Raw genomic sequence first — 27,347 nt, 5'->3', positions numbered from 1 at the left:
GCGGGGCGGTTGGGGGCGGGCCCGGTCCGGTCCGGTCCGGGCGGGCGGAGGTGCCGGTGCTGCCGGTGTCGCCGGTGCCGCCGCCATGTACCGGGCCCTGTACAGCTTCCGCTCGGCCGAGCCCAACTCTCTGCCCTTCGCTGCCGGAGAGACCTTCCTGCTGCTGGAGCGCAGCAACCAGCACTGGTGGCTCGTCACCCGCGCCGGCTCTGGCGAGACGGGCTACGCGCCGGCCTCCTACCTCCAGCGGCTGCAGGTGCGGGGGGAGCCGCTAGCGCCCCCTGCCGGCACAGCGGACGGCACGGGGCGGGCCGCGCGGGGCGGGGAGAGTGGCGCCGCCGCGCCGCCAGGGGGCGGTACCGCGGGGGGGGCGGGGCGCGGCGGCGACGTGGAGCCCGNNNNGGGCCGGGCCGGGCAGGGGCGGCTCTGCCGGGGGTCCCGGGGCTGGGCGGCGCTGCCCTGGCCCCTCGCAGGCAGGGGGCTTTCCCGGCTGTCCCAGGCTGGGTGTGTGCCGGGCGGTGGCAGAGCACAGCCCGGCGCCCGGAGCAGCCCAGCCCCGGCCGCTCCTGTCCCTCGCGGGTCTTCTCCGGGAGCCGCTGGCCCGGCTGGGGAAACGGGTGTGCGGTTTCTGTGGCCGTGGCTGCCCCTGCAGTGTCTGCGGCGGGCGGGAACAGCCTGGGACACCGTGGGATGGGAATGCCGTGGTGGCAGGGAGGCAGGAGACAGCTCCCGTGGTGTCAGGTTTGGGAAGCACCAGCCCTGCGGGTCAGGGACAGTGAGAGCTCAGCAGGCTCGTCCGGAGCAAGGGGGCTGGATACGATCTCCAGGGCCTGGAAGTCTGACGGGCTGTTCACTCCTGCAGAGCTGGGAGAAGATAGGAAGATCCCTGGGTGATGCTGAGGGGGATTCTCCTCCCCGGAGTAAACGTGATTCCAGGTGAACTGGAGTCTCCCGGCCAGCAGCCGTGGTTGGTGGCACTCCTATGGCCATCTCCGTGCTGGCTGTTCAGTCTGGGGGCTCCGTGTGTGTGGTACCCCCACACTGAGAAGATAGTGAGGGGTGATTGTCCCCCTTCCACTAGCACACCACGACACCCACAGCACACCCCTGCTCTCCTGGGGGCCAGCAGAAGCCATGGCAGCACTGACAGCCAGATTGGTGATACCAGGAACTGCCCAAGGTCTGAGTGTGTGCTGTGGCCCTAACTGGGGTGAGAGGATGGAGTGCACCTTTTGCTGCTGAGGTGTGAGCACTGTGCCATGCAAGTGTCATGGGAAACAGGTTACATGTGGCTTGTACAGTGCAGGGGCTGCTTAGTGGAGGCTTCTGAAGGAAAACATGGCTTCTAAACTTAAAATAGGCATTTCATATAGAATTGGTGACTTTTGTACTTTTGGGCCACAGGATAGATGTGGGACCTGGATGCTGAAGTCTCTCCATCAGTGAATGGGTAACTGCATAGAAATGCATGTGAATGTTACAAAGGGGCCTTTTGGAGTCTCTCTGAAAATGGTGACAACCCTCTTTATTTTAGTATGCTGCTGCTGCTCCTTCAGATGCCATTGAATTTCTGATTAGCAGTAACTCAGGCTGTAAGTAAGTGTGGGTGTGGGCTTTGCAGAACACTCCAGTGAGACAAGCATTAGCAGGAGAGTGTGTATATGTGTCAGGGCAACACCAGGTCTCTTTGATGCCTTCTTGGTCCATCCATCCTGTGAAGCTGGGGCTCTTCTGCAGCCTGGCAGGATGGCCTGATGGGAGGGGACATCTTGTGGATCAATAAGCCCTTAATAAGCTCTTTACAGGAGCTATTTAGTTACAGAGCAAAGACCTTATTAACTGCTAGATTTTAAAACCCCACAGTGGCATAGCTCCAGGTTGCTGCTCATGAGTTTCCTCTCTGCAGTCTCTTGCTTCATTTGCTTGTGTGGCATGACGTCTTCTCCCTGCTGAGGAGCCTTCTCTAGGCTGCTCACTCATACCAGTTTTTCTTGCAGGTACCTTGTTAGTATGCATCTCAAAATCTTACAGGAAAAGTATTTATTCTATGACTTTACATTCATTTCTAACATAATATTTTGCTACAGTCTCAACACAGGTTGCAGCAAGCAGCAAGGAGTAAGCAGTTGTTAGTAATGCACTGATATTAAAGCAGCATTGCTGGTGACTTTGTGGGCATTCCCTCTAGTTCAGCTGTAACTTTCCCAAATGCTTTTAGACCTTGTTGCAGGAAACAGAGTCTTGCCTGCATCTGCTCATCTGTGTTTTGGCCATTAAATTTCCAGCACCTGAATTTGTTGATGGTGTGTGAAGCAGCAGGATCTAATTTGCTGCTCTGCAGATGCAGTCATCCTGCGTGTCTGTGACTGACTTTCTGCTGTTGCATCCTGCCAGCTCTGAAGAGCTGATGTGAACTCAAAACGTGTTTATTCATGGCAGAAAGCATTTGCTCACCACAGGTGTGCTTGAGACTGTTTGCTCAATGTCCAGGACGAGTGCAAACATTTTGTCACCCAGTTTTGGTTTAGTAAGGGCGCAGAGACCAATTAGTGACAGCGGTTTGGGAGGTAATTAACGCTGCCCCAATCACAGCAGGGAGAAGCACCGCTAATGATTGGTGTTAGCAGGGAGAGAGCGTGGCCAACAGGAGTCACCATTGTAAAGGTAAGCTTGGCCTTCCTCAGCAGTGCAGTTAGGCTCCAGGTGAGCAATAGGCTGGGGAACAGTCACAGCCCCTCACAGCAGCCTGCTGAAAGGATGCTCACGAGGGAGGCTCTTGCTGCTGTGCTCTATTAGGAACGTTAGTTTTCTTCTGAGCTCCTCTTGCATTTCATGGTTTGTGGTTTTTTTGTTATTTTTGGTTTTTTTTTTTCTCAGCTTTCATAGATATGGGGTATAGATGCCTTGGCTTCTCTAAAATTAAAAAAAAAAAATCCCAGTTATTTTTAATGCTTATTTTTGTCTGATGTCTTTTTACAGGATTTTGTATTGAAATCCTTGTGGCTCAGTATTGCTGTTAAAGGAGAGTTAGTTGTAAGGAGGGGCGGGGCGCGGGGAAGAAAAAGCTCCACCAACAAATTGTTCTTAGAATGCCCCTAAGAAACAAGTTGGGGCCCAGCCAGAGCACCAGAAGGTCCAGATGATGTGAAGTTAATTTGAGTCAATTAGAAACACCCAACTTCAGCTGATATTCCTGCTGATTTTACTCTTCTGCAGTTCCCTTTTAGCTCCTGTTTGGGTTATTAAGAGTCATTTCAAGCCGAGTGCCATTCTGGGGATAGATGCTGAGGCTGTAAAGCAGCGAGAGGGGAGGATTGGGCTGTGCTGCTGAATGGGGCAACTTGAGGACTGCACACAGAGAGAGTTGCTTGTTGAAACAGTGGCCTCACATGTGGCTTTGCCCTGGCTCTGCATGCCCTTGGTGGAGATCTTGGGAGGCCTTGACACCAGCAGGCATGATAGTGCCCAGCAAGGTCATGTACTCAGGGTCTGTGGGTGCTGCTGCCAGACAAGTGGAAACATCTACCTAGCCCTGTGCTGGTGACAGCACGAGGGTAGTGGCCTCCAGCTACTGGTGGAGCAACAAATGTGCTAATATCTAATGCCAGGTGAATACTGCTGCAGCAAAACTGTCTGCTCAAGTGCCAGGCCTTCCTATTGAACGGCAAGGTGCCCGTCAGCATGAGGTTGGTCTTTTGTCTCCAGCTGTGTGCTGATGCTTAAATGATGTATGAGTGGCAGAAAAATGTGGAGATTAAATTGGAGCTTAGGGTGTCCTCTGGAGTCAGACAGTCACTCCAGAAGATAGGCTTTTCAAAGCTTTATGTGCAGCTGTAAAAGATTCAATTTGGAAAGCTTGCTTAGGTATAGGAGGTTCACTCAGTGTCAGGAAGGGACAAATGCCAAGTCTAGCAAATAATAAGGTGGGACAAATAGCTCTATGTTGCTATTATTTTGATGGAACCTGGAATTTTGTAATAGGAATGTGGAGTTATTCCAGCTCTGGATGAAGATTTCAGGCTGTAGCACAGCAGCACCAGGAGCACAGAGGGAGTGGTTGTCCTGCAGGATGCTCAGTATGGGTGACACTTGGCCTGCAGGAAAGCTGATCTGCTCTGCTCCTGGCAGGACAGGGGCTGGCTGTGGTGGTTTGCTCCTGCTTGGGACCCACAGCCAGCAGCAGCAGGGCTGCAGCTTCACCAGGCACCACAGCTGATCTTGTCTTGTCTCGTGTCTGCACCCACCCAGGCTGCATTGCCTGTCAATGAAAGTGTTAACATTAAATGCCGAGGAGGGGAATGGCAGCTTTAAAATGCTCTATTGGTAAATGTCAGGGGTGCAAAAATAAGTGCTAAGTCGCAGGGAGATGTTTCCTGATGAAGTGGGAATGGTTTAGCCTGCTGGCTGTTACAAATTAGCTGTTCAGCTGTATTAAGCCATTAGGAAACAGCTTTGACATTAATAATATCCTATTCAAAATTACCTTAAATTTATTTAGAATAACTGAAAAATTGTTTGTAATGTGGATTTTGAGTCTCTGTTCATGCTTTCACATTGTACCTCTGGAGGAGCAAGGAAAGGTCTTTTGGGTGCAAAGGTGTGTATGCTGATGGCCAAGAAACTTTGGACTGTCTGGTGAGAAAATGGAGCCAAGCAAGGAGTGTAACAAGCATTTTGAGGATGCCTTGGATTGCTGTTTGCAGTATCTTTTTCTACAAGAATAAACAGACGTGATAAAAATAAGAGACTGCTTTGTGCAGCCTAGCAACAACTAAAATTCTCCTGCAGCACGAGCGAGGGCATAGCAGCAGAGTACAGGTAGTCCTGACCAGGCAGACACAGGAGTGGTGTGTCACCTCCCCAGCTGCAAAGAAGACAGGTTTCTGTGAGGGAGTGAAATGTGAGCACTGTTTACCCAAACCCTTCTGCCCTGTTTCTTGTTGTAGCATTGACCTGGGTTCAGGACTGGAATTGTGTGGGACAGAGTAAGGTAGTGTAGGAGCTGCCTTTTCTTGCAGACCAGGGCATGCCAGGGCTCAGAGTGTGGGTCTCACAGCTCATGGCCACTCCTCCAGCCTGATCCCACACCCTACACCCAGCCCTGCTGTCCAGCCTTCCCCCAAGCTGCCTCTGCTCTTGTCAGCCCCACTCTCAGTTAATTCAGTTCACTGGCTTGCTGGGAAACTCCTTGTTTGTAATCGTGTTGTTTCCCTGCCAGGATCTCACGTGCATTGGTTCAGGGATGGAGCAGCATGTGCCAAGGCTGGTGCTGTGTAGGATCACTGTGGCAGCTCAGGTAATGTCAAATCTTCCATGCTGCCATGGAGACAATGATGGTTGTGGAACACAGTTAGAATTGTAGAATAGCTTGAATTGGGAGGGACTTTAAAGATCATCAAGTTCCAGCTCCCCAGTTGGTTCTACCTTGTCAATCACAAAATAGTTTGGGTTGGAAGAGACCTCTGGAGATCATCCAGTCCAACACTCTGCAAAGGCAGGGCCACCTGGAGCAGGTGACACACAAACATGCCCAGGTGGGTTTTGAATGTCTCCAGAGAGGGAGAAACTACAACCTCCCTGGACTTGCTGGAAACTGAGTATTGGCAATTGTTGTTTGCTTGAGTTTCTCCTCTATCTGGTTAAAATCCAGCTTTAAACTTGGTGCTCCTGACCCTTGGCAGAGTTGCTCTCGTTGTTCCTGAGCAGGTGGTGATTGTACGGACTGTTGTACGGACTGTCCCCTGCACTGGAGCCTGCAGCGTTATTTGTCACCTGCAGGTTTGACAGAGCTTTCAACGGGCGTGAGAGCTTAATTGCAATACTCACACAGATCCTGAGTAAGTGCTTAGGCTAAAAATAAAGTTTTATTTTGGAGAATGAGCAGCTGGTAGTGCTTTGTAGCTGAGGCTGCGTTTCTTGACACATGCAAGAAAGTGAAAGAACGAAGCATTTTTCTCTGGGGTCTCACCATAGCAGAGATGCTGTTGTGTCAGAGCTGCTCGTGCTTTGAGATGAAGTTTTATTCTTGAGACTAAATTACACAGTCAAGGGAATTATAACAATTTCTAATTACTGTAGCTAAACACTTGAAATTTTAGCCAGATCTACAATGTTTCACGGTCCAGAACGATTAAAGTAAAGCTATGGTAATGATCTTTAGTCATGGCTGTGCAGACATGTTCTTCTCGCTTTTACTCCAATTAAAAATAGTTAGGCTTTTTGATGCCAGATAAAATTTGTCTTTGTGGCCTGGACATCCAGGTATGAGCAGCATTGGTGGTGTGGTCTTACCACTCCTGTGTCATGGGTGGAGTGACACTGGTGGATGCATGGATGGTTCCATTGGGCTGGAAATATTAAGCCTGTTTCAGGGTTGTACAACATGAAGGCTGCTTTGGTCAGAAGTGATCAACAGTAGGGACACGTCTGAGAGTCCATGTCTGCTCTTGAGCAATGTGGCTGCAGCTCTCTTTGCCTTGGAAGAAGGGCAAGGTGAGGGGGCAGACTGGAAAGAGGAAATGTGCCATTTTCTTCCCAGCCTTTGAAGAGGCACTTGCCCAGAGCAGACAGACACAGACTGGTTCCCAACTTCCTGCGGGGTCATAGTGTCTGCCAGGTCATTTGCACCTCTGCTTTCTAGTGCTGGGCTGTGAGCATTTCACAGTGTTGGACAGGTGATCACCTGCTGTTACCTTGCGATTTTACTGATCAAAGCTGTGATTTTTTTTTTTTTGTTTGCCTACTGTATGGTTTTTGAATGCTTTTCATCAGGAGAAGATGGCTAGGCTTTCTTTCCTTGTTTACATCTGGATGATGATGAGCTTTTTATTGCAAAGGGAAGAACTGTCAGCTTTGAACTAGGAACATCCTGCTCTGTTTGTGCTTCTGCATCACTTTTCACAATCCCACTCTTGTGTTTCCTTTGAGTATTTCCAGCATCCCATCAGGTGAATTCTTATTAGGAAAAACAAACACAAACTGAAAAAAAAACAAAACAAAGGAAGAGAGATTTGTATTGAAAGAAATATGAAACCAATAAACCAGAAAGTTCATGGAAATTGATTTTCTTGTGATTGTTGCTCTGTGTGAAGTACAGAGGGAGCAAGACACTGAAGAGCAGGGAGGAATTAATGTTGCTTGTCCTTGGAGAAAAATGAACTCTGTTAGTGATGATGGGAAAACAATGTGAAGAGTCCTCCTCCTTGCAAGAGAAGAGTAACCTCCATGCTTGGGGCAGCCTCTAAACGAGGAAAGGCTTTGACAAAAGCAGACTATGTCATGGTCACTGGCTGACCTAAGAAGATCCCTTGCAAGGCCTTGGGCATATTAATGCCCATGGAGGAGGTCAAATCCCACAGTGTAAAGTGGATATTTACATCTGTCAATTGGTTGAAACATGAAAAAAAGCTGAACCTGTCTGTTGAGGAGAGCTCTGGTTCTGGAGCAGAAGCAGCCTCCTTTTCATTCTGTTCCTTTTGTATTTCAGATGTACATAAAAACAAACAGTGCTTATAAGAGCATCCTGGATTTACTCCCTCATGAACAATTTCAACTTTGTCATTCCTAGACAGGATTATGTATTCAGTGTGTGAGCTGTCAGCCTGGGCATTGGAAGAAGTATGAATTCCAGAAGTGAAGTATGAATTCCAGAAGTGTTTTATAAGGAGGGAAGTACAAGCAGCCTTAGTATGCAATTATAGCATTGGATGGTCTGCAAGAAAATTAGACTTCACAGATGCTAACATTCTACATGGCCACTGCCATAACCAACATTTTTCAAGACACAGGTTCTAACAGAGCTCTGTGTTCAGAGATTTTTAAATTAAAATGCACGTGCATTGTGTTTCTTCCTGAGACAAAACTTAAATTGAGGCTTTCATCTTGGCCATATCAGTAAGAGTTGACTCAATTTATTTCACTAAAGGAGTGTATTTCTGTGCAGGCTTGCAGGGGCTGTGAGTGTTGGACTGGGGAATCAGCTGGTCCTGCAGGGCTGGTGATCTCTGCCTCCCAGAGTTGCTGTTGCTGTGTGATGGGTGCAGCTTCTAGTGGGAAGGAGGTCTTGTTTCCAGGGCTGACACTCTCCAGAGGGAAGTGGGTGCTGGCACACATGGAGGACCCCAGTTTGTGCTTTTTCTGTGAGTTGGCACCTGGATCTGAAAAATCCTTGTTGTATTTAGAGGGAAAATTCTCATTTGAAGTGGCAGTTCATTGGAAATTCTTTCTGTGGACCCAGATTGACCTCATTGCCTGAGGTCTGAGTCGCACAGGAATGGTGGGTCCTGGTCCTGCTTCTAGAGGAGCATCACTTTGCTTCCCCAGCCAGTGGCTCACAAATCAAATTTTGACCTTTAAAAGAGGGTCTTATCAAACCTAATTTGTCTTGACTTTTTATCACATGGCAAAACCTTTGATTTTAAAACCAGGGTTTTGAAGCTTGTCATGTGAGAAGCAGAACAGAAGACGCAATTCATGACTGCAGCTGTTTGTCTTTGCTCCCCTTCGGCCCCATGGCATTCTCACCACAGGGATGTTGAGCACTATTCTGTGGAAATCTCTGTCAGTGCTAACAGACAAATAGAATTGTCCAAAAGACCCACCACCTTGAGAGAGAAGGCTCAGCTTCATGTGAGATCATCTGTGTTCGTGCCCTGCAGTGCAGAACTTGTGTGGCAGAGCTGTTTGCTTCCCTTTCAAGGGAGCAAAGAAGTAAAACTTGTCCTGTTTTAGCATGAGGCTTAGGCAAGACGGGGAAGTTTTTGTCAGCTTTTTAGAATGAGGTGGGAAGTCCATGGGTTTGTTTTTCCTGGTTGTTTCCTTGCCTGTTGACGTTGTTTAGAAGAAGTTGTCACTCCTATCCTCCTTGAAGCTGCTTGCTTCTTGCTTGTCCTTCCTTCTGTCCATCTGGACCAGCTAAAAAGGCAGTGTCACCCAGCTGCAAGTGCAGTGAACCCATTCCTCTGACTCAGACTGCCTTTCATGCTAGTGGGATGTGCTTTTGAATAGGGATCTCCTGTCATGCCACTGGGGGGTGGGGGGAACATCTGTGTTGCTTTGTCTCCCTTTGCTGCTCAGGTTGGGGTGGTGTGTATGACAGTGGTCTGCAAGGTGTTGATTTTTTTTGTGATCTGGAAATGCCACCATAGACTAGTATTTTAGGTTGTACAGCAGCTCAAGAGTTATAATTAAATTTTTTTTTTTTAGAAAATCAAGCTGTTGGCATGCTAGATAATTCCAGGCTGTGGGTAATTTCTTGCTAAATCACAGGTTTAAAGTTCAGATTAGGTATTTTCTAAGTAATAACTATTAATTATTTCTTGGGTTTTTTTTGTAGTACAAGTAGGGACAGTGCCTTGTAGTATGGAAACCTCAGGGCAGGTCTCAACTCCAAAACTTCTGTTATACTGAACAAAATAAAGGGTTGAGGGAGAAGAGGAGGCAAGATCTGCAGAGATAGACACTCACCCCACAAAGAGGCAGGAATTGCTGGGATGATGTCCTGATGAAAAGGTCTTTGAATGCCTGTCCATGAGGTTTGTGCCTGGGGCCATACATCCTCAGCTGCTGATGTAGGTGGGATGTCATCTCCCACTGTTCCTGCTGCCTGCTCCCCCTCCACTGCCCTTGAGCTTACTGGCTGGGAGGCTGAGCTCAGCCTCTGAGCTTCATCCTCTTTATCTGGAGGTGAGAAGAAAGCCTTGATGGACCTCACAGGTGCCTTTCATCCACTGGCACCTGGGAGGATGGAAGTGGTGGGACATGTTTTTGGGATAGAGGGCTCTTTGTTAGCAGAGTTCAGTCGATGTCTGTGTGCTGCAATAAGAACCAGGGCAGCTCCTGTGGAAACCAGATGGCCGCCTAGAGACATCAAGTTGAAGCTCTCCACTGAGCAGACAAATGCAAACCGCTGTGGCCTCTGAATCTGATGTGGTGACAATTCCTTTTTGCGTAAATTCAGTGAGTTCTGTGCCTTTCCAGATTGTCGCTGATGGTGGAGACAGGCACACGACAGAACAAATTTTATTATTGGGCACCCCCTTTTATAGTGCTCTGTGCAGGCAAAAAGGGAGCTGCTGCGGGACCTGTGTGGTGGCTTGGCATGGCTGCAGTGCACTCTGGTGGCAAAGTGTCCTGGCATGGGGCAGCTTTGTGGCGTGGCACAGATTCGCAGCGTGGCTGTCTCATCTGTCCTCCTCTCCCACGTGCCTGGTGCAGTGCCCATGCCTCCTGTGCCTCACCTTGTGCCCTGTCCTCGCCGTGTCCCCACTGCCATCCTCACATCACGCTCGGCCTTTAACTGCCTCAGTCAGTCCACGATGAGCCTCCAGGGTTTTATGACCTTAATGGTGGTCTCATTGCCTATGGAGGCTGCCTCAGTTATAAATCTGCCAGTCCGCTCCTGTGTTCTTAAGTCTAGGGTGGCTCCTTCAGTCACGTCCAACCTGTGGTTCTTGAACCATGTTTTCAAGGCTAACAGAGCCTGCTCGTCACATTCTATCCCCCTTCCTTCAAAAGGAGGGTCCATACCTTTACCACAGGGTCTTCCACTGAAGCCCATGCTCCCGTATTTCCTGGCGGCATCTTCTGTTTACAAAGGGTCTGGGCCAACACAGCTCTCTCCACTGCTCTGCCAGGACTATACAGCCCTCCCACCACTCTAGGCAGCCTTACAGGCAGCTCTCCCTGCTGCATCTGAGGCAGCTGGTTGCATCACGTCGGGGTCACCGCTTGCCACTGATTCTGGAGAAGCACACAACAGGAGGTTCATGCGACAACAGCCAAATTTTATTGTTGGGTGCCCCCTTTTATAGGGGCTTCAAATTTCCTGTGCTTACACATCTGAATGGTTGGGGTCTTAACTCCACCCAGCTCACAGGCCAATGATATGTCTGCATTCTGGATTGCATGGGTTTGGCTGGGGTCCCCTGTTTGGGTTTGAATCCAGCCTATTATCATCATGCCCAGGAACTTGTTTACTTCTGTTATCTAACGAGCTTAGGCTGGTTGAGTTGGTGTCTGTTAAGGCCAGTTTATGTGTGCAGCTTATAGACCAGCTGTAGCTGTCACACCAGATTTCCTTTTTCTGAGGAAAGGATGCATGTTTGCAGGGGGATGGACAGACAGACCATGGTTTGAACAACGATTTGCATCCAAGTAACCTGCCAGAAGGCAGGTCCATGGGCCCTTTCCCTCTATGTTCAGGCTTAGCTATCCCTGGAAATATTTGGGGGGAAGCTCAAGTATCAGGAAAGTCCACATTTTTAGCATGTTAAAATAATAATTGCATGAAATCCCAGCACCTCAAGTAAGAATGACGATCATAAAAAATTCATTACCTACTTACTGCAGAAGCTTAGGGACTTCCCTGAGCTTGGCCAAATCAAAGTGTTTATACATGAAGACTTTTTCCATTTGACATCAAAAAAGCAATGTCCCGTGATGTGCCGAGTTCTAAGTAATGAAGTTTTAGCCCTAGAATCACCTTTATTGACTTAAACTGTAAAGTGGATCCCCTTTAATTTGTTTTTTAAAGTGATTTCACGTGTCTGTCTTCCATTAGCTTGATGACAAGAGATAGCAGCAGCAGCATTGAAATAATTGTGCAGTTGTTATCAAGGGACCTGCACAGTATGATTTTTTATATCAGGGATGGAAAGAAACCCTTCCAACATTGCATTTTGGGAAGCAACATCTTGCCTGTGGTCTTGGGCACTGCCTTAGAAGCATTGCCCAGTGATGTGGGACAGCATCTAAGCCTTGTATGTTCTACATGTGTGAACTCGTGTGAACTGGGTATATTTTTGAGCTTGAGATCTCAAAATTATATTGAACTCTGGTCACTTTAAAACCTTTTAAATACTATTAGTATTCTGTTAATGATTGAGCATGAAAGTTCTCTCAACAAAATCCCGTTGGCAATGTTTGGTCCCATGTGACTGTGGATGGATGTGGAGGACCACACAAACCTCACAGCTGTGCTGAAGGGAGTTAGGAGTGGTGAAGGGTGATCAGCCCTGACCTGGAAGAGTTTAGAGGGATGGGAGAGAGAAAACATGCACATAAATTGTGCAAACCACACAGCTTCAGAGTTACTGTCACCGTTTGCTTGCTGTTAGGCAGCTCCAGACCTGCATGGAGGAGGTGAGCTGAGTCCTGACCATCTCCATTCCTGCAGGACTTGTTCCACACAATATGGGCTGGGAAGATTTCCTGAAATAAAGTGGTTTGGTCTCGCTGATGCCTCTGAGTGAGTTGGATGATGATACAGGTGAATGCGGCAAGAGAAGAAGCAGATGCAAGAAATCAATCCTGTAATGAGCCATGGGAGCTGGGAGCAACTTTTACATATGGGAAATGAACAGTCTAACAAAGGCAGGTTTTTTTGTTCACTGCCTCAGGAAGTGAGGAAAACAGGATTATAGCTGTTTTGCTGCCTGAAGCACATTGTCCTATGAGGACATTCTCCTCCTGTCCCCATTTCTTTGTGATTTCTGGGGAGCCTGTGCTACTCTAAGCTGCAAAAAGAGATGGGATTATAAATTGCAGCTAAAGCAGAGGCTGGTTTTCTCCTGAAGATAGTGTGGGACACTAATGAATTGCTTTTCTTCTGTGACTCACCTCTTACTTCCTTATAGGTGAAATGTCAGCAAATCCAGTTGAACCCTTTAAAATCTTTTAAGGTAAAAAAGCCCACTGAACAAACCCCAGAATTGGTTCTAGAACTCAATCTGGAGATAACAGCAAGTTAGCCTCATTCCTTTGATAAACAGAGCTAAACTTGCAGTTGTCAAGCTAGTTTTGTAGGTCAGTGGAAACTGTCAGTCTGTTCAATTTTGCAACACAGAAAAATAGTGTTCTGCTGTCTGCCAGTCAAAAACAACTGCAGGATCTTTAGTTCAAAGTTTTCTGGGGTTTATTTTGGCTTGTGCTGTTGTCTTTGATCACACATGTAACGATGTGAGACACTGCAGCAGATCTCAGTGGTATCTTCATTGTTTTTGGGGTATGAATTCCCTTTAGTTTTATCACTATCCCCATAAAGTGTGATTGCATTGACTTGCTGGATTTGGTGAGAGTCAGGAACAGAAACATCAGCAGAAACCCACTTTACCAAGAATAAATGTGCGTGCAGAAGCAGCTCTCAGCTAACAAGGGTGTGTGCACACTTGGGTATTTTGTCTGTGACTAATTAGCATGCTCTCCCTCTTGACAGTGCAACGTGCATGGAGTATTTCAGCCCCTCTGATACCTCCTCCATTGCTGCCCTACACCTGCACCCTCAGCAGTCTTTAAATGGCTTTGCTGGAATTAGCTGGCACACCTAACTTCATGGAATGCTTGTGTATAGCACTAATAAGCCAAGAACATGAATAACATCCCCTGTTCCATGGTGCTACTCTGAACATGTTAAAATATATAGCTACCAAAGCCCATGGTACAGGATCCACTTTTGGAGGATATTCCTTGTTGCCATAGCTTTATCGTGGCCCATCTGAAAGCCAATGAGCACGTGGGGGTTATCTTTTACAGCGAGTCTGGTTGTTACATTGTTTAAATCCCAGAATGAGTAATTTCTACCAGTCTAAAGTCATGCACAATCCTAGCAGCTGGAAGAAGCCTGCTGGGTCTGGAGATGGTGTTCTGCATAGGTGGAGGACTTGTTTGGGATTCCCATGCTGGAAAATATGTCCCCACCAAAGAGAGATGTGTTTCTTCCATGCTGGTGGGAGCTGTTCAGTACAGCTTGAAAATGTTGGGGAGGAGCTGGTTGGGTATTCTGGGGTTTCCCAATACTGATGTTTCAAATCTTTGTTCCTGTGACCCAGAGGGGGCTGTGGAGAGAAGCAAGGTTGCTGGTGAGATCCATATTATGGGAACATTATATGGGCACCTGCTTTGGAGAAACCTTGTAAATATGTTTGCTGTCTTGGGTCCCTGGCCTGAAACACCCTTAGCAGGAGAAGTCCTCAAGGACTTTGGTTTATCTTTTGTGCTCAGGAGTTGTGTGAAGGGATGATAGTAAAAGTACTGTTGGTAAGTGATCCCTCCACCTTTGAATGAGTTTTGCTCCATGAGAGTGTGGAGCTGCTGTCTTTGAACAGAGGGGCAGCATAAACCCAGCCATTCTGTATTTGCTTGGAACAGTTTTACTCCTGGTAAGAAATGCTCAGGTTTTTCCATATGGTGATCTGAGGATCATTTTATTTCAGAGGAGGTTGCACATGTGATCTGATCACACAACATGGTACGCTGAGTTTCAGGTAGGATGCACCAGTAATTTGAGGAAGGGAAATACTCATTACAGAGGAAAAGGCTGGGTTTTCTCTGTAAGTTAGTGTGTTTGGCTCCTGCCCTGCTGGCTTTCTTTTTATTTTTGGTCTGTGTTATGAATGAATGGGGTTTAGATAAGTTCTTGCCTTTTTACCAGGCTTCTGGCAGCAGGCAGTAGCTTTATTGAGGTGACCAGCACCCCAAAACCCACTCTCATTCACAAGTTCTTTAATAATGGGTGATTCAGTCTATTATAGTATGAATTATTTATTTAATAGACACAAAACTAACAGACATAAGACTTAAACTAATACTACACAGGAGTAAGGACAAAAAGAGACTATTAGTAGATATGTACAGTGTGGGGTTAAAGCTACCCATTAATGTTGCAGCTAGTGAAGAAATAATATAACTTAGGATTCAATGTATCTTACCATCCATTTGTTGGTGGGACACACATCCAGACCCTTCCTCTCAATTCCCAGGAAAGTAACCACAGAATCTGCATCCAAACTCTGGGAAGAAGTCTTGAATGCTTGTCAGGGTGTGTGTACGGGGCTTCTGCCTCTGTGATAACTCATGTGTCTTTTGTAGTTTGTAAAACAGTGTCTCTCAGTCAAGAATATTTCTTTTATTTCTTCCCATATCTGCTCTCCAGAGTAAGGTGCTGGTTCTTAGCTGAGGCCTGAGCTTTTTTGATGATAGAGATGACCCCTTGCTGGGCTTTGCAGCCAGGTTATCTCTTTATGCACCAACTAGCTGTGGTAGAGGAGGGGAGGGGTAGATGTCCTGCCACAGTGTGCAGGGGAGCTGTGTCCCTTCATGACAGAGGAAGCAATGCTTATTCTGCATGTAGAGTCCAAAACACAGCAAAATTGTTTTCTATTCAACCTGTTAACTGATCCTGCAGCAGCAAGCTGCCTTTGATCCTCCTGACTAGAATGATCTTTGAGGAGAACTTTCCAGGGCCTCTCTCAGGGTTGCTCACAGTAATGCAGGACAGGTTTTCATCTCACAGTGACAGCTTAGAAGAAAAGAGCCTAGGCTGTGCCAGGTCTGCCAGCTCTGATCCTGGTGCTGCTCAAAAGATCCTGGGGATTCATGTCTGGTTTACTATTTTGTGCAATTTACAACTGTCCAGGACTAAAACTAGCTGATGACTTTTCTGTGGTTGCCTCTTAAGGATGGAATCTCTTTTCCCTCATTAATGGCTTTAATGAAGTACATATGGCTGTTCATCCAGTGGATACCAGAAAGCAGCACTTGTTCTCCATGAGGCAGACTCAAATCATTCATGCCAAGCCCACAGGCTCTGCACTTGGATGGTGACCTGTGCACCCTCCTTGCCCCTTCTCTGTCTTGCCTGGCCAATGTTCCTGGGTTGTAGACCTGTGTCTGCTGCCTGTCCTCCAATGTTCACTGCGAGGTCAGGTCCGATTAATTTTGCATTTCCCCATTTTCTGTCTGTATAAGAGACACTTTTTAATTTGCCCATGGTTTTAGGTTTGGCCAACACAGTTATTATGCCTAAAGCACATCATAACTCCAGTTTGCTGCCTTCTGACTCTTGCCAGAGTGCTGGTCATGGGACAGGGAGGATTTGGGAAGAAAAACTGATAAATCACAGATTCCTGTGCAAGATGAATCACGAGTTGTTACCTCTTTCTCAAACATGTAACTGCAAGCTGTTACATCAGTGCCAGTCTGTGGCATGCAGGAGGAAAGTCCCTTTTGGTTAACATGTACATATGGGCTCTTCTGCATCTGTCTTTGGGCATCAGTTGAATTGACAATGTAATTGCATATTTTTCCTGCTTACCCCTGGAGACTTTACTTACTTGATCCTCATATGCTGGAATGTGCTCCAAGGCAGGGGTGAATAGGAAGGAAAAGAGTTCTCTTGGTCGCGGTAGAAATTTGAATTTTTTCATCCTACATTTTATATAACTGTCACCTTTCTGGCATTTTGCTACAATCTCTGCTATGGAAATAAATTATGGGGGGAAACCTGAGCCTTCCTCTTTGAATGCCAGAAGAAGAGCCAGGACTTGCAGAGTTTTCCAGTCTTTTTCTTTCCTCTGGGCTCTGACCTTGCTCCTTGTTCTGGCAGCTCTTGGCAAATCTGATGAACTGCAAAGAGAGTTTCTGTGGTTGGATCTTCATCCCACATCCATGTTTTTGCCAACTCAATCAAAACAAAGATGGGCTGAGATTAGCACCTTGTACTCTTCCCAGCACTCTGGGAACTTAGAAATTAGTTGCATTTTTGATCATAATTAATATAGGGGTTGTCTTATAGACCTGTGCTAATTGTGTGCAAGTGATCTTGGAGCTGTGCTGAATCTCAGTGAGAAGACGACATCTGTAGCAGTTTTTTGGGCTACCAAACTGAAGACTACACAAAGTCTGGCAAAGTTCTCTTGGGCTTGTTTTCAACTTCAAAGGCTGATATGTCAAAAGCCTTGGTATACTTCTAGTGCTGCCCTGCAGTATGCTTCCTTGATACATCCTGGTTCACAATCCTGTACTGTTTTCTTTTTCAGTGTAGACGATAACTCGAGTGTGTATATGTATATACGTTCTATGTTTATGTGTCAGTAGAAATGTAAGTTTTCCTGCACAGATGCTACGTTGATCATGTCAGATACTGACTTGACTTGGCGATTGTGTGCAAAATGATGCTGAATAGGTGATCCTAAAGAGAGGGGCAGCTCTGTTGTCTGGCAGCTGTTCACCTGGGGCAGGCTGGGCCAGGGGAGTCCCTGAGGCATTGAGAGCAGTAACAAGGCAGCAGGGAACAGCAGGATACATAAGTATGTGTTGATTGTTTTATTTTTAAAATTTTTGTTTCTGCTTTTATCCTCTTAGACTTTTTTGGCATGAGACGTGTTCTGGTAAGTGGAGAGTGCAAAATTATGAGGGGAAGGAATCAGTGGCTGATTCTGGTCATCGTGACCAGTAAATGGTCTGAGCGTGGCTGGAGAGACATAGGATGAAGCATTTCCACCTCAGGAAGTACAAGCATGCAGTGCTGGGTTGCATGCATTCTGTTGTCCCTCAGCGTGTCTCTGCCCCCTTGTCCCTGACTCCGAGGCTTCCTGCTCTTGGGAGAGAAATTGGTTGAGGTTTGGTTGCTGTGCATCGCTCTGCTGCCTTCAGGGTTCTGTTTGTTCCGAGTGCCTCTTGTGCCTGTACTGTCCCTAGTTAGTGTATCTCTTTGCCAGGAGCTTTGGCTTTTGCTTAGCGTGATTTGCACAGCTTAAGCCCTTTCCCTGGCTATCCTTTCTTTTCATTTCCCATTTGTGCCGGCTGTCTGCTCAAGCGGCTGCTGTCAGCACACAGTGGAAAAACACCGATCCGTGAGAAACGCGCTGTAGCATATCAGCAGGAATTCCTGGGCTGCCTCTTTGTCAGGAGAGCTCAGCCATGTCTTTGTTTTCTCGCTAGCGAGCCAGAGATGCTGCAGGTTTGTTTGGAGCTTTACTCATCTTATTTGCTCAGTAACCAGGGCAGTTGCCCGTTGTTCCACTTGTGTTTTTGTTGTGTGCTTTTATGTGCCGTGAGGCACAGTATCTTCATGCCGGCAAGAATAAGTTAATGCATCTCTCTTAGCCAACAGCCTGAGGACTAAAAATTTCTGATTTGGGCTGCAAAACAGGAAGGGAAAGGGGCTGAATTTTCCCCAGCAATGCAAAAAAACAAAATTCAGCCCATTTGTTTGAGCTGTGTGGTCCCAAAGGGGGAACTCTGACCTGGCATATCACTCAGCCATGGACAAAGGATAGTTGATATTTGTAAATTGGTGCCTCAATCATTTCAATCTGGAAGGAATAAACATGCAGACAGTCTGGTGGTGACTGGGGGTGAAGGGCATGTGATCTAAGAAGTGGCGTTCCTCTCTGATCTGTGTAACAAAGAACCAGCCTGTGCCTGTGCATGCCAGCAGGATAAATATACTAATTTCACCAGTGGTCCGTGTCAGTGCAGCTGCATGAAAACTGAGCTGTCACTGGAGACAAAACTTTGTCTGTCCTTTGTTGTCATGTTGTGAAAGCTGGGGCAGTGAGATGAGGGTGAAGATGAGCAGCCCTGCCTGGGCACCCCTCTGGCTGCAGAGGCAGCTGCAGGCATGAGGGTACTGATTTCTGCACATGCAGAAGAGTAAATGCCCTTGATCACTAATGAATGGGGAGGTAGGAGGAGGAAAAAAGCTATGTTTTCTTGGATCAGCCCCCTGTGGAGGCAAAGAAAAGCCTGCCATAAGTTAATGGGCCACTTTCATAAATGTGGGAGCCTTGTGCATGCAGAGTGGCTCAGCCTGTCTGAGCTGATGCAGCTGTCAGCCTGTTTGTCTAGAAAATGCTTTTCTGAAAGGTATGATTATTCTAGACTGTTGAGCAAGTTCTTCTGTGTGAGTGCATTTAAACAACACCAGTGATATATGTGGAAAGATTACAAACAAAGAGAGAGGGGCAACATTTTTGATAGGTTGGGGAGGGCAGGAGAGGAGGTTGTGCTGCCTGTACAACAAGGACACCTGTACTGTCTTCTGAATTGCTCAGGTCTCTCACCAGCCTGTGACACATCCTGTGCAGTGTGCTGTTTTTGGGGAGACTGCTCCTTTTGGGGCAGTGAGGATGAGAGCAGTATGAGGCACGGGGATGGATGCATTCCTGCCTCTGCAGGGTCAATGCCCTGTGTTGGCTGTGCTTAGGTACTCACAAGACATTCTGGAAGGGTACTTCTTAAAAGCTTGTCTTTGGCCCTGGGAAAGGCATCTTCCCCAACCACCTTGGGGTGTGCAAAGCACCCCAAGGCAGAGGTCTGGCTCTGTCCTCATCAGGTGGGGAGGAAATTGGCAGCAGGCTCTGGGGATACCCTTTGTTTCCTTCTGTTATTAGCAAGGAGTGAGGAAATAATGATTTATTAATGCTTCTGTGATTCTTCTACACCAGGCTATGAAGGAAGAAATTCAGTTTCCTGGCTAATAATCATGGTTGTAAGTGAGCAGTACCTTGTTCCTTGCAGAGGAGCTGGCCTGTGGGGTGCTGGAGGTAGCCCTGGTTCTCTGATACAGTGCCCATAGCCAGAGTGGCCTGTGATCACCAAGGGTCGCTTCTCTGCTCTTCCCCTGTCGCTGACCATTGCCAGGCTGGTGGAGACAGGCTGTGCATAGAGCCCAGCATTTCTCTGCTGCAGCGTTGTTTGATTAAACCAGAAATATCTGATAGAGGGGGTGGCAGCCACTCCTTTCTGAGGTGAAGCACGGTGGGAATGTGTTATCAATACCTCAGCAAATACCCCTTGATCTTTGTGCTATGTTGGGCAGAAGGCTGGTGCCTCTTGGCAACAGCCTGGGCACCATCACTCCGTGCTGACCAAGGAGTGTTCACCCTGTGAGGGCTGGTGCCTTCCACTGCCATCTCTGCCCTGTCCCTGCCACCTTTTCTGCCTTCCCAGAGTAGCTGGCTTGGCTGTGCCTGTGCCTGGTGAGCCAGGAAACTGGTGGAGCACACAGTTAACAGCTCGCATGCTGCAGTGGTTGCTCAGGGCTCTGCCAGCCCCCACCGTGCAGCATCAGTAAATCCAGCTGAACTCCTGGGCTTTGCTTGGTACGTCTCTTCTGACAGCCCTCTGTACAGCAGTGCCCTTTTCATGCATTCCATGTGAGCCTTAGCTTATGAACAGGGTTTTATCTCTGTAGCCCAGAGCATAGGATGGGGCAGGACTGCAGCACAGGACTCTGCAGGACTTTGGAGCACCCAGCCCTGCCTGCACTCCAGGGCTCTGCTCTTGCTGCCGCTTTGTGGCCTCTCTGCTTTGCAGGCTGCACAGCTGTGCATGGCCAGGGCTGCCTGTGAATGTGTGAGGACTCCTGCCTGCCTGTGTCCCAGCTGCCAGCATCCTCAGGAATGGGTGCTGGATACAGGCAGGATTCCCCTGTCCTGCAGAGTGACTGATCTCCCTACATTGCATGGGGAGAACAGCGAGGCACTGCCCAGAGTTGCTGTGAGCACGTAATCCCTTGAGTCCTAGGGAGGAGGAGACCATAGGTGAGACCTTGGCAAACCAGACTTTTGCCCCCTTGCAATCTGCTCTCATTTCAACTGCAATGTGCTTTTTCATCCATCCGCCTTTAAACAAAGCAGTGCCGTTTTGGTTAACCCGAGGGTGTGCACATTCCTTCGACTCACATGATCTATCCAGATACTGATACTTACTTTTTAACTTTGACTACAATGCAGGGGATCCCTGATGGTGGGTGTGCTACAAACCCAGAATGCAAGGCAGCCCCTGTGCTGAAGACCCTGCCATTTCCCCCTCACCCAAGATGCACCCTCCCATCTCAGCTGAGCAAGGGAGATGGTTTATGAGCAGCATCAACAATGTCATAAAGTGCAAGTACCAAGATAATGCTGCTTTTTTATTCCAGCCCTTTGACAGGGCCTTGTTAATTGAAGGTTGGGAACAGAAACAAAAGGAAAGGGCACAGCAGCTAAAAGCCAGTTGTCACAGCACTACTGCATTAGTGTGAAAATGCTGTGTTTTATCAGAAAGTAAGCACCCTCTCCATAATAAATGGCATTGCACAGCAAGGAGCAGCTCCATAGGAGCACCCCTCCTGTGGAGGCAGGCTGAGAGAGTGGTATTGCTCAGCCTGGAGAAGGCAGTAGGGAGACCTCATTGCCTCCAGTACTTAAAGGGAGCTTATAAAAAGATGGACAATGACTTTTTACATTGGCAGGTAGTGCTAAGACAAGGGGGTATGGTTTTAAACTGCAAGGGTTACACTGGATGTTAGGGGGAAATTCCTTAATTGGGGAGTGGTGAGGCACTGGAAGAGGTTGCCCAGGGAAACTGTGGATGCCCCATCCCTGAAAGTGTTCAAGGCCAGGTTGGATGGGACCCTGGGCAGTCTAGTGAGTGACATTCCTACTCATGGTAGGGGGTTGGAACCACCCCCCCTGCTTCTTGGTAGAAGACTTAAAAGATCCAACCCAAACCATTCTATGATTCCAGCCTGTGGATGGATTCCTGTGGACTGTGCTGATGTGCCCTCTGGAAGAGAGCAGAGATGCTGAGCTGTTCAGTAGGATTCAGTGCTCTCTACTGCTATCTTCCCTGGGATGATCAGACTGAGAAAGGGTTTAAACCCATGTGGGTGAAAGTGTGGAAAACTGGGGAGGATGGGACTGGAGGGGGACTCATGTGGGAGTGCAGGAGGGCAGGTGGGGTGTGCAGAGGGCAGGGGTCTGTGGCACTCAGAGCAACACTGGCATTCCCCTGGAGACAGCAGTGCTGGAGACTTCTGTGCTGCTCCCCTTTCCCAGAGAGAGCACACGGCTTGCTGTAATTTTCTCTTATCTTTTCAGAAAACAAGGTGAATTCGCTGAAATAACTTGCTGTTCCTTCCAAACCTCCTTGGAATGTGTTCTAATACATTTTACTCCGTTTCCTTAGTTCTATGTTTAGAGGTGAGGAAATGCTCCCTGGGCCATATCCCTAGGCCATGTAAGGCTGCTTGGAGGCTTCATCCCAAAATTTAATTCTGAGTGTTGGTTTTGTTCTTGACCTGATACTTTAACAAATTTGGTTTTATTTTTAAAGTTTTCCCCAGTTGCTTTCTTCCCTATCTTTCTTGGGAAAACAAACCAACAACAACAAAAAAAACCCTCCTAAATTTTTCAAAGCTGAGTATTGCAGAAGAGGTCTCTCATCCACACCTTGTTTTTTTCCCCACAGTCTGTGGTAGCTGTTAATTCACATTTGCTTAAGCAATTAACCAGGATATAAATAATGCATAGGATATTATCAGGAAACTGCATGCCAGTGTTATGGAGGCAGGCACTTTTGGCCCTGGTGGGGAGGGCTTCCCTTCTGTGCTCTGCAGCCCCCTAAGGCCAATTAAGGTGCATCCTTGATGAGAGTCCAGCCGCTGCTTGGCTGGATAAATAGTTGCTCTGATGCACAGAGGGGGGGCCAAAGCCAGTGAAAGAGGGATTTAGTGTTCAGACAGCTGCAGTGAGCCCTGGAGTCTGAGCATGAGCTGAGGCTGGAGCAGCAGGACCAACGGATGGTGCTGGCACCAGTGGCAGCTTAAGGGAGAGCTGGGGGTCAGAGACTCAGTAGCGTGTCCTTTGCCTTCTGCCTTAGTCCTGTAAAGGTCTTTTCTCCTGAAGGCATATCAACTGTTGATAAACAAAGCCTTTTGGAGTGTCACAAGTGTAGGAACTTTCTTTATCTTCCTGTTCCCCTTCCAGCCTCCTCTGGGAGCCCAGGGAGTGGCGTCTTTGGTGTTTCTTCTTTCAAGGCTGCTGTTTACTTTAACTGCAGTAACAAGTGCTAAACCAGCTGACAGGAGGAATAAATGTTGCTGTGACAGCTTGGGTGGAGATTTAATAACTCCAAGTGCTGAGTCCTGCATTTTGGCCATGATAACCTCCTGCAATGTTATAGGCTGGGAACAGTGTGGCTGGACAGAGCCCAGGCAGAAAAGAACCTGGGGGTACTGGTGACAGCCAGCTGAACATGAGCCAGCAGTGTGCCCTGGTGGCCAAGAAGGCCAATGGCTCCCGGCCTGGATCAAGAACAGAGTGGCCAGCAGGAGCAGGGAGGTCATTCTCCCCCTGTACCTGGCACTGGTGAGGCTGCACCATGTTCTGGGTCCCACAGTTAAGGAAGGACATTGAGACACTTGAGCATGTCCAGAGGAGGGCAACAAGGCTGGTGAACAACTGAGGAGCTGGGGGTGCTCAGCCTGGAGAAAAGGAGACTCAGATGTGACCTTATCACTTTCTACAACTCCCTGAAAGGTGGTTGCAGTCAGGTTGGGGTTGGTCTCTTTCTCCAGGCAGCAGCTGACAGAACCAGAGGACACAGTCTTAAGCTGCACCAAGGGAATATAGGTTGGCTGTTAGGAAAAAGTTTTTTTGCAGAAAGGGTGATAAAGCACTGGAATGGTCTGCCTGGGGAGGTGGTGGAGTCACCATCCCTGGATGTGTTTAAAAAAAGACTGGATGTGGCACTCAGTGCCAAGGTTTAGTTGAGGTGTTAATGCATGGGTTGGACTCTGATCTTGAATGTCTCTTCCAACCTAGTGATTCTGTGATTTGGAAAAGATGCTTCAAGTTACAAAACAAGAAAAAAAAACATCAAGAAAAAAGTGAGAAAAAAATCATTCAGAGCCAATAGACTTCGGAGACCACCAGATTTCAACTGTCACATTCACAGTTGTGAATTTGCTCCACTGGAAGGCAGCAGGCTAAATATTCAAGGCTGCTGCATGATTCTGAAGTTTTGCCTTTGGTCTCCCTGCAGGGATCATTGAATTTCAGTGCTTGTAACAGTGACTTTCTTTCCCAAACATAAACTCTGGGAGTTTACTGTATTGTGGTCTCTCCTGCCGTAACCCCTGGTGAAAAAGAACCTCAGCTGAAGGGCACAGTAACATGTTGGATGTTGTTTTTCAGGTGCTGGAGCAGGATGTGGTTCTCCAGTCCATTGACCGTGCCATTGAGGCTGTGCACAATGCAGCCATGAAGAATGGGGGGAAATACAACCTGGAGCAGAGAGATGTCCTCCAGTAAGTATGATGGGCATCTGGGAGAGCTGGCAGATGGAGGGTGGTCACAGTGGCATTCTGTCCCTGGGGGATGTTGGATGTTGTTGGTTTGAGCCCCTGTGCTGCAAAGTGCTGCTGCCCTCAGAGAACTTCCCAGTGTTTGAGCTGCTGCTGCTCCTCCTGACAACTGTGTCCAGCAGAGTAGAGCTTTGGCCTTGCTCCTCTATCTCTGTGCATGCCAAGAAGAGGAGATTCTCAGCCACACTGTAGGCTTGGAGGAGAAACCCAAAACCTTTCTGGCTGCATTTTCTCTGCTTTACCAGCCAGGAATTGTAGAGGTTTTTGGCATGTGACACAAGGTCTTTATACGTTCTCAAATAATTGCTTGTGAGGAGAATTTTTGTGTTCTCTGACACCTCAGAGAGGCTGAGGCATGCTGGTTTAATCTCAGTTGAACAGCAATTCTAAAGTGCAGGCAATTTCTGAAGCTTGCAATGCAATATGTGACTCTCCCTCGAGGAAGAGGCATTTTTCTCCAGTGAACTGATGAATAAATTATGGGCTTTTGCAAAGCCTCTTCCTTCCTTCCTTCCCCAGAAGTGCTTCCTTAGTTGTTAATGAAACTGGAGCTGGTGTTCAGAGTAATGTAGCCCATTGTGGTATATATAGCCCAAATGCAATAAATCATTAAAAAATAATTTAAATGTTGCTGCATGGTCACTCCCTTGAGCTTTGCCCTTCCTGATGTCATCATTCCGTTTCAGAAAACTGATCCATCACCGGAAGGAGACTGTGTCCCGTAAAAGCCACTCTCCCACCCCCCAGGGGACAGTTATGACTCAGTCCTCCAGTGATCACCACCTGGATGTGTCCCGGCAGCCCAACGGGGTGTGCCGGACAGGGTACGAGCGGCACCACAGCCTTCCCAACACCGAGTTCGAGGGGGAGGATGAAGGTCTCTATCAGGTAACAGTGGCTGGACACTTGCTAGGTTCCTCCTTTGGTGCTGTGATGTTTCTTGTCCTGGTGAATAAAATGCCTTTGCAGGTGAAGTTACAAATTAGGTTTTTGTGCTGCTGACCTGGGATTACTGCAGTGTAAAGTGTTGGTGTCTAAGAAATCTGGAACAGTCCCTCTGCCATTTACACTTGTCATGCTTTTTGGAATCCTTGAGGGTCCATCGTTTTATGGTAACATGCGAAATCCACTCCATACTGTGTGACTATCTCTTGGCAACTTTCTAAAAGAGTTGCAGGCTCCCTGGAGAATGCTTTGAAAAGCAGTTTTGACATGAGCAGTAGAGCTCCCTCCAAGCACTCAGCACTGCTTCATTTTCCCCTTGTTATGTCTGCACAAGATCATTGGTCCTTAAGCATTTTATCTGCTGTGGCTGCCTATTTATACTACTCAAAACAAAACAAAAAGCCAAAAAAAACCCAAAGATCCTGCTTTGTCTGAAAGTTGCTTATCATGATGAATTAAAGGCAAATTGCAGGAAATAAGATTTAAAGCAGATCTTTTTTTATCTCAGAGACACGCAGTTCCAAGGTTACAGAGTGGCGTCAGTGCGGCTTCAAAGTAGCAGCCCAGGATGAGGCTGTGGCTGTTGGGGATGAATGATGTGCCAGATTTCCCTGTGTAGGTGTAGCTGGATGTTAGGGCTAAAGGCACCAAGCAAGGATGAGCATTTTATTCCTCCTACAGATGAACACATGCACTGTAATTTTTCTTCATCTCTCTGGACTGAGTGTTTGGAGGTATTGTGTTTATAAGGCACTGATCTGCTGTCACCCCTAGCAGATGAGGCTTGTTTTACACTTGAAGAACTGTGAGTTTGGGGAGATGAAAGGTAGCTCTGGCTCGCTCTGGCTGAACACAGCAATTCCTACAAACCCCATTTTTCTCCTCAGCATTCATTTCTGTTCTTTGGCAGTCAAACTAGCTCCATTCTCAAGCCTGTACATTATGGGCTGAGCAAATGGGGCACCTTACAGCCCATTCTCCATGCTGATTCCCTGTCTTTATCTGGTCTGTGGTTTGGTTGCTTGCCAAAAAGGAGGAAGACGAATAATTTCCTTGGCTGACAAAGAACTGTTTCTGTCTGGGTGGCACTGAGGATGCAGTTGAAGAGCTTCCAGCTTAGCCCTCTGCTGAAAGGGCTCCTTGAGATTTTAACAGCTCGGTGGATTTCCTGAGTGCTTTGAAAATACAAAGTGGAGGAAGCAGCATTGCTTTCTTCCACTGCTTATGTAGTAGCCTAAGAGGAGACCTACTGAAATATAAACTTTCTCACTAGTTCCAGAGGAGCAGAGGTCTTGGCATGTGCTTTTCATTGCTTGGGATTTTCAAGTGCATTTACTGTTTGCATCTGAAAACTTAAGCAAAATTTGAGGTTTCCTCTCAGTGGTTTTGTTCCCAGGACTGAACTGGCTGTGGTAGTTGGTGAGGGCATTTGTGCTTCAGCTCCTCCACAGTCAGCATAAGGTGGGAAGCTGGGGCTGCTGCCATACCAGCTGCCATGGGTGGAGGTTGGGCTCTTAGAGTATTTTAGTCAGTCTGCTGCATTTGTGCATGCTCAGTGAGTTTGTGATGCTTGTCTCTGGGAACCTTTGCTACAGACCAGTGTGTCTGGCTTGGCAGAGTTTGCCTGGAGGAGGTGGTGGGTGGGAGATTGTTAAATTGGTTTATTGTTTTGTTATTTTGTTTAAAGGGTACTACTGTAATAACATTGTTCCCAGGAGTCAGGGTAGTGATGTTCTCTGCCTGCTTGGCTGTGAAGGGAATGGGAGTGTTGTGGTAAAGTGAGCTCTTGTTTTTGAGCAGCACAGGGAGCACAGCCTGCTATCAGTCCTTGCAAAAGGGTAAAGGACAGGCAGAAGATGTGTAAAATCTGTGGATTTGAGGAAGTTCACAGTGCCCTAATAGAGGCCTGGGGAAAGAGAGATTTTCAACACAAGTACAGTTGCTTCTCTTTAAACCTTTGGTAAGGTTCCTCAGCTTTTCCCCTCTGGACAGGTGGGATCTGAACTTCAAGGACTCCTGCATGGTCACCTTGTGCATGGCAGCTGCACAGAGGAGGGGGGTTTCCCTTTGGGGGTTTTGGTGTTGTACATCCTCCTGTTGGCCCCAGGTAGTAGCTAGGATGGGGCTGGAGGGAGGGTATGGCCACTGGTTACACCTCACAGCTCCTGGTCATGTGGCTTGGGCAAGCACAGGGAAATTCCTCTGATGCTTCATGTGCTTCTCGCAACCGCTTGTACTGTGGTGTGTGGCTGTCTAAACCGGCAGAGACTGAGCTAGCATTGTCTGTACATCTATTAATTTAAGCGCTAGCCTGTAATAACTGTTAAACTTGTGTGGTAAATTTGGGAGCCATGGAAATACTCCAGAATGACCCAGCCCTCGCTATCTCCAAACAATGTCATGCATCTGCGCTAAGCTCTGAGCCTGCCTGTCTGCTAAATCCCACTGCCTCAGTAATCGTGGCTGTGCCATGCCAAGCAGCTCCAACTCG

The 27,347-nt window shown here is 47.7% G+C and overlaps 1 protein-coding gene across 6 annotated transcripts in view; it reads left to right on the top strand.

Annotated features, from left to right (window-relative positions):
* NCKIPSD (NCK interacting protein with SH3 domain) overlaps nucleotides 1-27,347 on the top strand; it is a 57,236-nt gene that overhangs the window by 5,218 nt on the left and 24,671 nt on the right. For 4 of the 6 annotated variants that reach the window (XM_041466405.1, XM_041466423.1, XM_041466387.1 and 1 more), the window contains 2 exons: nucleotides 23,742-23,854; nucleotides 24,598-24,799. In XM_041466405.1, the coding sequence (XP_041322339.1) occupies nucleotides 23,742-23,854; nucleotides 24,598-24,799 (315 nt within the window). Of the gene's footprint in view, nucleotides 1-6; nucleotides 257-21,528; nucleotides 21,747-23,741; nucleotides 23,855-24,597; nucleotides 24,800-27,347 lie in introns of those variants that run through there. The other 2 variants (XM_041466396.1, XM_041466413.1) reach the window with 2 other exon arrangements.

The sequence above is a fragment of the Pyrgilauda ruficollis genome, unplaced genomic scaffold (assembly GCF_017590135.1).
Source record: "Pyrgilauda ruficollis isolate IOZ18807 unplaced genomic scaffold, ASM1759013v1 scaffold10, whole genome shotgun sequence".
NCBI classification, from domain to species: domain Eukaryota; kingdom Metazoa; phylum Chordata; class Aves; order Passeriformes; family Passeridae; genus Pyrgilauda; species Pyrgilauda ruficollis.
The sequence above is the reverse complement of the archived record's forward strand: the minus strand, read 5'-3'. Positions and strand labels throughout refer to the sequence as shown.